The sequence below is a fragment of the Myodes glareolus genome, chromosome 9 (genome assembly GCF_982192425.1).
Source record: "Myodes glareolus chromosome 9, mMyoGla1.1, whole genome shotgun sequence".
In the NCBI taxonomy this organism is placed as follows: domain Eukaryota; kingdom Metazoa; phylum Chordata; class Mammalia; order Rodentia; family Cricetidae; genus Myodes; species Myodes glareolus.
Window position 1 is genome coordinate 91,351,379 of NC_142034.1, and position 13,603 is coordinate 91,364,981.

Consider the following 13,603-nt stretch of genomic DNA (forward strand, 5'->3'; position numbering starts at 1 on the left):
GGTAAAGCCATGACATTTTCACAAAGCATACAACTGCCCTGAGTACAAAGGTCAGAAAACCCCTTTACTTTCGGGACAGAAGACATAAACACTCTCACAAGGCTCTAAGGTAATAAGAACTACAAAGCACAGAAGGGTGAGAATTTCATCCTGGCTGACACAAAGAGCAAACTCCAAATTATTCCACACTACCAAAGGGCCATGCAATTGTAAGGTCCCAAGCACTAATGTCATAGCAAAACACATCCTAAAGGTGCCTTAGTCCCCTCTTAGTGGCAAACAAGTTTCTAATAAAGAATTTTCGACCTTCTGAACGTTGACTTCTAAGATGCGTTTATCAGTCCACAAGCGATGGCAACAGCCGTGCTGACTTCTGGCACTGAAGGAACTGAGCACCACCTATCTGAGGGTCTGCACCACAGTGACCAGATGCAAACACTACAGGCCTCACAACTTACAGCACACAAGGGAAGCACCATGCCAAAACAAAACAAAACAAAACTGTTCAGGTTGTTCCTCACTAGTTGATGTCGCTGAGTCAAGAATGAACTGAAGGCTGTGAACTTCCATTCACAGAACTATCTCTCCAATGCCTACCTGGCGACGAGCTTGCGGAAGACTAACAGATGAAGGCTGAGGATGTAGCTCAGTTGGCAAATGGCCTGCCTAACATTCAAAGTGTTAGGGCAGTGTTTCTCAGCATTCCTAGCACTGTGACCTTTTAGTACAGTTCCTCATCTTATGGTAATCCCCAGTCATAAAATTATTTTCACTGCTATTTTATAACTGTAATTGCTACTGCTATGAATTGTAATGTAAGTATCTGTTTTCTGATGGTCTTAGGTGATCCCTGTGAAAGGGTCATTCAATCCCCAAAGAGGTATTGATTCACATGTTGAGAGCTGCTGTCCTAGGGTCTGTCCTGTCACTTCATTAACCTGGTGTAATTCCAGGACTCCAGAGGTAGAAGCAGGAGGATCAGAAGTTCAAGGGCATCTGTGACTACACAGCAAACTCAAGGCCAGTCTAGGATTCATGAAACTCTGTCTCAATTACTATTAATTAAACTGGAAATCCAGCTGTGACAAAGTAGCCAGTGAACTCTATTGGTGGCTAATTGCTAAAGCAATATATTCTGCTTTTTCAAAGAGCAACTTACATCCACACTGCAGGACAGGACACAGGAAAACAAGCACTTCTCCAGCCAACTCGCTTCTCACCTACTGAATCCTCTGGCCTTTCCTTCTACTGGTGAATTAGTTAATTTTTCACCCTTCCATTCACAGAACTATCTCTCCAATGCCTACCTGGCGACGAGCTTGCAGAAGACTAACAGATGAAGGCTAAGAGAATGAGAACTGAGCTCTCCCTGTCTCTTCTCAGACAAGCAAAGTACACTTTATCATCAGTTCTTAAAAGTTGCTAAGGGTTCTCAGCTTAGCTCCTTAAAAAGTGCAAAGATGCTGTGTAGAGCCCACACTGGGCTCCCCCTCCTGTGGAGCAGCGGCTTTGTCCTAGAGACCAGCTCTCCCACATTCATTGTGTTTGCACACTTCTTCACTCACAAGCTAGTGTTTTTTTCTTTTTTCCCTCTATTTTTCTCATTGATGTCCCAATTTCTACCTCATTGCACCCTGGCCTGTGAAGGCTTTTGTGCTGCCTAACCATGAGAGGGAAATTCCTGCTGACATCACAAAACTCTACACAGAAGTTACCGTTTGTAAAGCAATAAGGCCAAGGTTAGAGACACCAACTGGACTGTCAGGTCCTCCTAGTTTGTCTCTCATTGCCTACAAAGACAAACTTCCTGTTAAGCAATTGTGATCAAGCAGAAACTTAACAGAGGGTAACAAGCTCATTCTTGACCAACAGGTTTTCCCCCACACTGTCAACTAATTCAATTAACAACAATTCAACCCGGAAAGAAAGTTTGCTTATTCAATTAATGGTCAAAATCACCTGGAGCTTGGCCAAGACTCAAAAATCTTCCTTTCATGCCTTTAATCCCAGCACCTGGGAGGCGGAGGCAGACAGACCTCAGTGAGTTCAAGGTCAGCCTGGTCTACCAAGCAAGTTTCAGGACAGCCAGGACTGTTACACAGAGAAAATCTGTTTTGAAAAGCAAAAACAAACAAAAAATCTTCATTACACAGAACCCCACAAACCAACGAAACATTATTCAGAATATTCAATACTCACACACACTAACCACCAGTATCTACTGGGGTACCCAACACATGACTGGGTCAGGGGAGGAATTCTATCTGTAACTACAGCAAAGCTCTGATCAGACCAACTGATGATAGTTCTCTCATTAAACATCACGTTACCTCCCATATATTCCAAACCATATGGATATTGTAAAATGTTACCATTTCCCTCAAAGAATGACTCACCACATCTATGGGCTAAAAGTAAATGGATGTTAGCCTCCAGAAATAAATGTATATACATGTGAATAGCTTTACAAATAAACATATGCACAACTCATGAGAGGAAAAAGCTAACTTTTCCCACACCATCTGTTCTGATTTCGTTTTATAAAATGTAGGTCCCTGAAGACTTGTCATGGTGGCAACACACTTATAATCCTAGCACCTGGGAAGATGAGGCAGGAGGACATGGAGTTTGAGGCCAATCTGAGCAAAACAGTAAATTCAAGGCTAACTTGGGGTTATGAAGTGAAAACCTGTATCAAAACTTTTAAACCAATTTTAGAAATTTTATAAATAAAAAAATTGGGGATTGCAAAATGGTTCTGTTGGTAAACAAGATTGCCACGTAAACCCATCAATTCAAGGTCAATCCCTGGAACCAACAAAATGTGGGCAGAAATGACTCCACAGAATTGTCCTCTGACCTCCACACGAACACCCATGGCATTCACAACACATGCACATGCAAACAGTCTCTCTCTCACACACACAGTAACAGTCACATACACACACACAAATACAAACTTCATGCATGGACACACACAGCAATAAAATTTTTTTAAAAAAGAAGCATCATCCAGGTGTTCTAGTATATACCTGTAATCCTAGCACTCAGAAGACAGAAAGACACAGGAAGACTGTGAGTTTGAATCTGGCCTGGATGACTTAGTTAACGGTCTCAAATATTAAAATTAGAAAGGGTTCCTGCACTTACAGATACAGTTAGTAAGGCTATCCCCTCTGCAAAACCTTTTCATACACATGCCTCCTGAAGCCTTCCTAATAACTCAGAAGGAGAGCAGGTCTCTGTATGTGTACAATTAAGCTGCAATAAAGCTTCCCTTAAGGTCACACAGCAAGTGCAAAGTCGTAGTAGAAAATCGGGTGTCTCACCCTGCAGTCTATACCCTTTCTGCTAGTTATATCACAATGTTTAAGGTCAGGAAACACTTGTGGATCATCAGCTACTCTCACAACAGACATAAAAAGAACATGGCTTCCTCATTTCTTGGCTAATCACCAGTCTAGGATGCATATAAGTCAATCTGTATATATATAGGTCCGTACATGATGGTTAAATGGGCCACATACCAACTTCCACTTTCCCGCACCAGTCTTTTTCTTTCATATACATCTTTGTGTTAAAGCTATCAAAAGAAAATGCTAAAAGGTAGCATGGTATTTAAAAAAGAAAACAACCTAACATTAAGGCTCCATAAAAGTTAAGATTATTAGAACTGGTGACAAGTGAAGTTTCTGAGACATGGAGACAGCTAAGACACAGAATAGAGTTCACCACTGTATGGACAGCTATTACAAAAATACACAAAGTATGAGAAGGAGCTGTGGCCACAGGAAGGAAGGAAGGTCTCAATAAAGCCCTTATCATTTAATAGAAGACACAAACAGGTAACTACACTATAAGCATGGACTATTCTAAGTACCACTAGATAATTCATTCATTGAAGGACTGTTCCACAAAGACTGTGGTATGCAACCAAACAAGATGGTATCTGCCACTGCCATATAAACTGACATCAAAGAGGTGGCCTCCATTCTATCTCCTGGGCTGATAGAGGTTTATCAGCATAAGCAGAAGGGAAGATTGCTGAGATGTGATCTAAGCCAATTTGGAAAGAGGCCGCTCAAGGATGGAGTTCTTTCAGTAAACAGCAGCTGCCTTCAAAAAACAGACTCGAGTTTATACCACTGCTGACAACAGAGAGTGTGAGCAGAGTATGCAGGACCAGGATCCCCCAACTCTGGCTGGAGGATAGCAGAGAAACAAGCAGGAAGAAGGGCTGAAGGGAGACAGATTCAAGAAGAGAAAGGAAGTGACAGGAGAGGAAATGGATTGGAAGAGGGACAGGAAGTAGTCAGCAGGCCTGGAAAAGTGTCTTCCCCAGGATCCCAGCATTCTTACAAAGGGCTGAGAACTCACTGCCCCAAAAGCACTGCCCAATGGCCACATGGGTGCGGGTCTAGGAATTTGTGTCGGTGGCCTACTTAGTGAGTATCCTGGGCTAGCTCTCTACTTAAAGGGCAGACTACAGCAGTCTGAAGGACATTTAGCCTATTGCAAATCCTCAGGCAGGTTATATATTAGAGTCATGGCCTCTTTAGACCGTCAAAGATCCTCTAAACATACGTGGTTTCTATCATTTGTTGAGTTAGTAAACACCAAAGAGCAATGAAAGGATAGCTGCAGTCACCCAACTGCCTGACAGGCCACTAAACAATCCTATCTGCCTCACTAAGTCAGAGAGAGGAAGAAAAAAAATGAATCAAAAACAAAACAGGGGGAAAAAAAACAATTTACCTTATCAGCTTCTTTTATCTCTTTAGTTTTACAGTCTACCTATACTTCATTAACTCTAAAAATAGCATTTATATTGCACCTTCTTAATAAGGACCACTATATTTTAATCTGTATTACTTCATCCACTTAAGAGATAAAAACAAAGGAAATGACTCACTTAAGGTCTCTTAGCAGAAGGGGAATCTTTCAAAAGCTAGTAACACTATAGAAGTGTAGCTACAAACGTTTTGTTCTGTTCACACCCATGAGACAGAATTATCATCCTTAAACTTTGTTGTTGTTATTGTTGCTATTTGGGGTTGTTTTGCTTTCTGGAACAAAATTTATCTGTGTAACAGTCCTAGCTGTCCTGTAACTGGCTCTCTAGATCAGACTGACCTCATACTCAAGAGATCCCCTATGCTGGGATTAAAAGTGTGGGCCACCACCACCCAGCCAATCCTCAAACTCCTTTAAAATTACATTTATTTACGTGCATCGGAGTGGAGCGTGCTTTCCAAGGTTTGTTCTCGCCTTCCTCTATGAGTCCCAGGGAATAAGATTAGGTAGTCAGGCTTAGTGGCTAGTATCTTTACCCACTGGCTTGTGTCCTTAAAACTGTTAGCAGTATTTTATTACCTTTTCATGGGGGAAACTAGCCATCTCTCTGTCAATCTGCAGCTCTTGAGAGTGCTTCCTAAGGAGTGCCTGTACATCAATTCAATGTGATGCATAATGCAGTTTACATTCTTTCCAGTGAAATCCACAAACCAGACAGTCTGGTGAACTCTGACTATTTCCAAAATGGATCATTGCTATTCCAACTTACTCATAATAAAGCTGATTGTTACAAAGTTTAGAAAACAGGTCCATAAAGCAGGCCCAGCACTGGGCCAGTATAAAGTCATGAAAGCCACATAGCAATTAAATTATTCACTATCAGCAACTATAAATTCATTGTCTCTATCAAGAGCTCATGTATTACCTTGCTGAGGATAGTGCCACAGAACCATAATCCCAGCACTTGGAAGGCAGGAGCAAAAGGCTTGGGAGTTCAAGGCCAGCTTTGGCTACCAAGTTCCAGGCCAGTCTGGGCTACATAAGACCCTAGAAGAAGGCAAGGAGTTGGTAAAAGGGGTGCGTGTTAAGAAAGAGAGGGGGAGGCAGGTAAAAGGGAGAAAAGGAGAAAGTGGAAGGCGGGGGCGCTCTTAACGTATTTTATTAAAGTCAGAGTCCTATGCAGAAGGGCAAAGACATGCAAGCACCTCTGGCAGGCCCAGGCCTCAACGAGGAATAAAAGTCACAAAGTGAGGAACTGAATTTTGAAACCTTAACTGTTCTGCTACTACCATCTTTCCCCTCCAACCATCTCTTTGTTAGGGACAGAACTCAACAAGGTGTGTACTATAGTAAACTATAGGTGTAGTCTCTACTATAACTAGCTTTGATTTCTTCTAAATGTATAAAATAAGCACAAAATAATGGGATGGGGGAGGTAGCTTAATAGCAGAGCAGTTGCCTAGCATGAGCCGAGCTTGGCTTTGAGCCCGAGCACTGTAAAAAGAAACAGAAAAGGGTATATAGTGGCTCAGACCTGTAACCCCAGCACTCAAGAGGCTGCCAAGACTGCCATGAGTCTCACCAAGTCCAAGGGGGGGGGGGGGGGGAAAGGCATCAAAATCAAAGTAAAAGGCTGACAATTTAAGAACTCAAGATGACACAAAGTCAGTTTCCTCTTTTTAACGCAGTGCAATCTAGAACAGCACATAAATCATCTTGTCAACCATTAGGCACCAAACTCACACGGGCAATATGATCACAAATATCTGAGCCCAAAAGAAGACTCACAAAAATGTGGAATATTTTATGCTCTAGACTTTCAAAATACCATCAATTTGACCAGCTCTCCTTCAATCATGTTATTTTGAAGTCATTATTAAATGTATTTTCAACTGATTTCTGGAAACTATAATTGAAATGTAGTGAACATAGAAAGCTAGATAGATGCTCCTGGATTTTAAAGGCATTCTGATCAGTCTATTGATGCTAGACTTCTTCAGTAACCAAGTACTCAAGCTATCTACTGCACTAAAATAAACACCTACAGTTCATGGAATAGATTGCCTAGTGGTGCTAACAAAGTTATGAGCTTTGAGGAGAAAAAAAAAATTCTTCAAAACAATTTTAAAACTGATCATGACTACTACATTTTTTTATTATTAAATTTCTAAGAAATAAATCCCAACCTCCTATGTCCTCAGTTGGGTTGACATCTCTTTTGTTTAACAGCACATTTTATCACACAAAATCTAAACCACCAATCAGGGCTTCATGGTTCTCACCAAGCTTCTGCGCTACTACTGAGATGCAACCCAGCACCCACAACAACACTTTTTAAGTTATGAGCAAAACCAGCAAGTAAATGTGGAACAGAGCTTTTCTCTAGTCACAGACTGGAAGACTGTGCCATGGGTTACACTGTATTTCTCCTAATTCTTTGAAGAAGACATTTTGATTGTCTTAAGTGAATGTGTTTCGGTGTGAAGCACTGACTGGTCACACTGAAAGCAGACATAGCTGTTTAAGAGGATGGAACATACCAGATGATGGTGGTATACACCTTTAATCTCAGTTCTCAGGAGACAGAGGCAAGAGGAACTCTGTGAGTTCGAGGCCAGACTGGTCTACAGTACGAGTGCCAGGACAGGCTCCAAAACTACACAGAGAAACCCTGTCTCAAAAAATAAAAAAAAAAAATACTTTGCCAAAAACAGAGGTCAGCAAGAAGGCTCAGTCAAACGCACTTGATCATACATGCCTGATGACATTAGTTCAACTTCCAGAACCCATGTAAAGGCAGGAGAGAAGTCACTCTACAAAGTTGTACTCTGACCGCCAAATGCCCACTGTGGTGTGCAGGCACACACACACACACACACATTCACAACTGTACATAAGCAACAATTTTTAAAAGCTATTATGTCAAAATAACCCACTGTAAAAGTTGCCCAAACTGTTGTAACCAATCATTTGACGCTGAAAAGGAAAAATTCCTCAGCATCTAGCAATTCCACAAGTGACAGAATCCCTTCAAACACACACACAAACACACACACACCCCAGAAACTACCAGAGTTTGTTATCCCCCTAATTTTCAACAAGTCCAGTTCTGCACATTGTGCAGAGCCCAGCAGACATGAGACTATCTCTGTATTTATTTTATGCTACTATACTTCCATTTTAAAACGTATACCTCAACTCCCTGGATAACATCATCCACAGAAACCATGAGGCTATCCAGCAGACTTTCAGTATCACCATTTATTATTTATAGCATAAATGGGGGAAGTGGCTCTGATGTCACCAACCCTACCCAGTGGAATCACTGACTCAATAAGCATTTTCACTCTGGAGAGAATCTCAGGAGGCAAAACGTTTTGTTAAAATCCGTAGATCTCTCTCACCTTTCCTGGCTACCATGGGTCAGATACTATTTGTTACTGTATTAGCAGAGATACAAAGAAACTATCAATGCTTTCACAGGCAGAAGCCCTTTGTATGTCCATTTGCAAAGGCTGATTTCCTCCCAACTCTCCTGAGCCCGGTATGATTTCCCTCACGTTCAAACTGGCAGGTAAAACCAGCTGTATTTTATTTCTTCCACCAATGAGTAAATTCTTCACTTTTCCCAGCCACTCATTCATAGTCCTGTTTCCAAAAACACTTCTGGCACCAAGTCTGAGGTCAGAAAGGGGTTAGGGGTGTCCGGGGGGGAGACCTGATCAGTCTGGCTACCAATGGTTTCTAATAGTAAAAGGGATCGTTGCTCCTCTGTGGGCCAAGAATTCCCTTCTTTTCTTTTTAAGAGCGGGTGGCGACCCCTTCCCCCTTCCCTCTTATTTCCCGAATGATAAAGTTGTGGTTTCCCTTTCCTGGGGGCTGGAATCCAGAGTACCTGGGGCCTTGCTATACAAACATCCTTTACGGCAGGGTAGGAAACCCTTTGTCCAAGAAGCCTGACACTACAGGGGCCCAGGAAAGAGGCCCCTTATCCCACACAGCCTCAGAATCGAGGGCACCCCCAACATCCCAGCCCTACGGGACCTATCTTGGCATCCACACAGCCGTAGCTTGGGGAGAAGGTGCTGAGAGCCCCCTAACCACCACCACCCCACACACACACCTAGGTTACGGAGGCCGAAGCGGCCCGAACTGGTCTCGGACTCCCTCCCACCACTATCACCCTCCGCCTGAGCGCGGTTGGGAAGCGCGATGCGGGCCTTCCCGGAGGAATGGGAGGGGAAAAGAAATCCCCTTCTAAAACGAGAGTGCGATGGCAAGGCGAGAGTGAGCGGAGGCTTCTGGAGGAGCGAGGCAGGGGTGCCCGAGCCCGGTCAGAGCCCAGCAGGGAGGGGGGGCGCGGGGAGCGGAGGCCCGGCCGGACCGGGAGCGCGAGGCGTCAGCAACGAGCCACGGCAGGGGACCGGCAGGGCCCGGGCGGCGGGGAGCGGGGCTGGCCTGGCGCGGGGCTGGCCTGGCGCGGACGCCAAGGTGGGCAGGCCCCCGGGCCGCCGGTCGGCCGGAAGAACGGAGGGCCAGCGGGCCGCACTCACCATGAGCTCGATGGTCTTGTCCTCAATCACCGAGTCGGGCTCCATGGCGGCCCCGGCGGCCCCGCCTCGCTCTCCCCGCTCAGCAGCGAACGGCCCGGGCGGAGGAGGCGGTGGCAGCGGCGGCGGTGGAGGCGGCTCTCGCACCCACTCTAGCTGCCAGCCCGCCGGGCCGCCGGCAGCTCCGCCCTCCCCCTCGGCGGACGCAGGACGCGCAGCAGGGACTACAACTCCCGGCAACCCCCGCGGCTCGCGCGGCCTTGTGGGAGCAAGAAGCCGCCCGACCAACTCTGCCAGAGGTTCGCCACTGGAGAGAGTGCGCATCGGGGAGCGCAGAGCTGTAAGTACGGGACGAGCAGACCTGGGGAATCTAGGACTTGCTCGAGGTAGGGCTTCGTGAATGCCGCGACTACTCATCCCATAAAGCCCCGCGCGCGAAGTCTCCTTCCGGTTGGCCGTTCCTGACTTCCTGGCAGCTTGGGGCTGCCCGGACCCGGACGGAAACTCGGAGGCAACTTCTCACTTGTCTGAGATCTTTGCGGTGCGAACGATTTCCGCACATGCGCCGTGGGTGTCTGCAGTGCCCACTCGTCGCTTAGGTAGCTGGGCTGCCACTCCGTGTGTGTTTCATTTGGTAGGGACAGGTGGAGACAGTTGGGTCCAAGATGCACTAGAAAGTGCAGGGAGGGGGCCCGAGAGCCCGAGGACGCAGCCAAAGGAAGATGGACAGCTCAAGAGCAAGAGTTTGGAGACTGAGTTGGGAAACAGGTGTATGAAGATCTGCTACACTGACCGAGAAGAGCTGAACCGTGAGAAAGAAGCTATTCGTTCTGAAAAGGTTTATTTTTAAGCATTCGGTTTCTGCTGAGTACTGCCCTAAGCACTGGGAATCAACTTCGAAAGTAACAGCAGAGACCTCCCTGTTCTCACGAAGCTTAATTCTTTTTTTTTTCCCTCCGAGACAGGGTTTCTCAATGTAGATTTGGAGCCTGTCCTGGAAGTAGCTCCTGTAGTCCAGGCTGGCCTTGAACTCACAGAGATCCGCCTGCCTCTGCCTCCCGGGTGCTGGGATTAAAGGCCTGCGCCACCACCACCCGGCCAAAGCCTAATTCTAATGGAAAGGCAGCAGACATTAACCATGAGTTAGAGATGCGATGAAGGAACACAGCTGGAGACTTCCAGTGAACCCCGTGTGACTTCTCCAAGTCTGTCTGTACCCTCGAACCAAAATCTCCCCAGGAACATGATGATAGTTGAACAAGGTGGGTTTATTTATAACTGAAGCAGAAGAGAACGCACATCACGATGAACTGTGGACGTCTCAGTAAGAGACCTTAGGTAATGGCGAAGAGGATTTGAAAAGGCTCTGGAACTGTCAGGAAGTGGAGTAATTCTAAGATTGGACAGCTCCGTCTTATCTGAGGGAAGTTAGATTGAAGCTACTGCAGCAATTGGTGACAGCCCCTCATGTTGGCCAGATTCAAGTGTTTAGTCTTTGTAGCTGTGTGTATGACTTGGGCAATGCTCATGTTTTATGTGTGCACAAATGATTATGGAGTGAATGCTCTTATTTTTGTCTTGATCCATAAGATAAGGTCACAGAATAGCCTTGTGTGATGTTGGTGTTCTGTGAAGTTGTTTATGTTTTACAGGAGACCTACCTGTAAGGGCCAGGCTCTGGCTATTACCAAGGGCCTGGATGATTGTACCCAGCCCACTTCTCAATGGCAGAGACTGCTTTTCCGTTTCTCAACTGTTTTTTAATCCTCTGCCCCAGTGCAGTGGATGACTTTCAAACTCTTTCCATTTCCAAAGATCAAGGTATTGCAGTTATAAGTGTGCATCCAAATCACAGTGTAAATTCCCTGCAGATAGAGCTTGTGATTTTATAGTCTTTATCTGGTGGCTTTCACCAAGAGAGTGAAAGAAAAGCAACCGAGAAAAGCCCAGAATTAGAGTTACTGCCATTACCTTGCTGTCTGGGTTTCACCAGACAGGAGGGTAGGTTAAATGACCTCTGTTTCAGTTACCTATTGCTACATAACAAACCATGCCAAAGCTTGGTAGCTTAGAATAACAATGGTTTATTATTTTCTACGATTGTGTAGGTTAGCCAAACTCATCTGGACCAATGGTGATATAAACTGAGGTTACACATGGGGCTGTAATCCACTGGGAACACATTCAAAATGATTTCTCATCCTTTGGGGCCTCTCCTTTTCACTGGCTCGAAGAAGGACAAGACAATCAACAGATGCTTGACAAGCTCCAATTGACCAAATCAAGTCATGTGTTCATAGTGAGTGTGGGAAGTTCTATGGATCCTGAAAGATTAGTTCATTGGAGCTCATCAATATAACAGCCAGCCAAAGGACCCAGCATCTGTCATACAGTATAGCATGTAGGGGTATAACATGTAGGGGTCTTGTGAGTATGATCGTCCCATGTGTATGTTTAGCCTACACCACCATCTTCATTGTTTTAAAATTGGTATGTCAGAGCCGGACCTGCTGGTGCATAACTTTAATCTCAGCACTCTGTAGGCAGAGGCAGGAGGATCTTTTTGAGTTCTTGGCCAACCTGGTCTACAAAGCAAGTTCCAGTCCCTGTCTCAAACAAAACAAAAGAAAACAAAAAGGTGGCCTATCTCTAATCTGAACACCCTCTGCCAAAATCAATCAGTTAAAAGTTTCACATTTTAAGCCAGGCATACACCTTTAATCCCAGCACTCAGGAGGCAGAGGCAGGCGAATCTCTGGAATTGGAGGCCAGCCTGGTCTACAAGAGCTAGTTCCAGGACAGGCTCCAAAGCTACAGAGAAACGCTGTCTACAAAAACAAAAGTTTCACATTTTAGGAGGACTAGAGTGATGGACTCAATGGCTGAGAATGCTTTCTGCTCTTACAGAAGACCTGGGTTCAGATCCCAGCCCCCACAATGGGTGACTCACAACTACCTTGAACTCCAGTTCTGAGAGAACTGACACCCTCTTTTACAATCCACTAACTACACTCAATCTTACGATTTTGCCAATAAAGACTGGGGAATCGGGTGCTAGGGTCAAAGCCTGCTAGCTCAGAGAGGCAGAGAAGCAACCAGCTGACCTTCATTCTTATCCAGCATCTCAGACAGAGAGCTTCTGTCTGCTGTCCCAAACCAAAAAAGTCTCCAGACTCAAAGTCCCTCCTCACTACTCCCTGTATGTTTCTCTGTTCATCTTCCGGACTCCCTCTTTCTCTGTATGGCTACTTCCTGTCGACTAGTTGCTGACTCCACCTCTTGACCCAAGGTTGATTTTATTTAATTAACAAAATCTCAGGGTTCACGGTGTCATCAAATAACCTGCAACATACAGTGATTCAGTAGCAGCTACCTTCCTTTTACAAAGTGTGCCTTTGAATAAATTATGTCCCACAGTCACCATTACTGCTGTAGTCGGTTACCCTTGTCACAGTCCAGTCTCTGCTGCTGTATTAGAATATGTGACAATAGATGACTTATAAAGAAAAGAAATTGAAGCTGGGCAATGGTGCACACCTTTAGTCCCAGCCCTTGGGAGGCAAAGGCATGAAGATCTCTGAGTTTCAAGGCCAGCCTCATCTACATAGTGAGTTCCAGGCCAACCAGGAATACACAAAGAAACCTTGTCTTGAAAAAAAAAATAATAAAACAAAAGGAAAAAAAGAAAGTAAGCTGATTTAATTCATAACAAGAACATGATGCCAGGATCTGCTAGGCATAGGTGAGGGCCTTCTATTGGGCCATGGCAAACAGTGGTCATCACATGGCAAGACAGAGCAAGCTAACCAGAGAAAACTCACTTCCATCGTGAAGCAACTCCCTTATCAGTCCATTAATCTATGAAGGGGTTAAATAGCTTATGAGAGGAAAAGCCCTCACAACACAAACCCCTCTTAATCCTCACTATGGGGATTTCATTTCAACCCGAGCTTTGGTGGAACATTCACATCATAGAAATCTGCGTGCTTCTCATTTGAATGCTAAATCCCTATAAGTACCTGAGTTTGCACCCCCTGGCGTCAGAAAACCTCAAAAGTTTAATCATATACCTCCTGAAAAGAAAAAGAAAACTAACATTAGCTCAAAGTCCAAAAACTCAAAGGAATTAAAAATTCATGTTTATGACCAAGGTCTTACATAAACTAGGCCAAGGCTTATATCCTCTGGCCTCTTGGACAAGAACCTGGGTGTGCAGGTATTCTTGTTGCTTCAGGCTTGATGCCCTTGGTATCAGCTCT

The 13,603-nt window shown here is 44.9% G+C and overlaps 1 protein-coding gene across 4 annotated transcripts in view; it reads right to left on the reverse strand.

The window, feature by feature from the left end:
- Positions 1-9,683, reverse strand: part of Fbxw11 (F-box and WD repeat domain containing 11) — a 103,285-nt gene extending 93,602 nt beyond the window's left edge. For all 4 annotated transcript variants that reach the window (XM_085694843.2, XM_085694842.2, XM_085694841.2 and 1 more), the window contains exon 1: positions 9,348-9,683. In XM_085694843.2, coding sequence (XP_085550969.1) covers positions 9,348-9,668 — 321 coding nt within the window. In that variant the 5' untranslated portion in view covers positions 9,669-9,683. The remainder of the gene's footprint in view (positions 1-9,347) is intronic.
- Between the last annotated feature and the right edge of the window lie 3,920 nt (positions 9,684-13,603).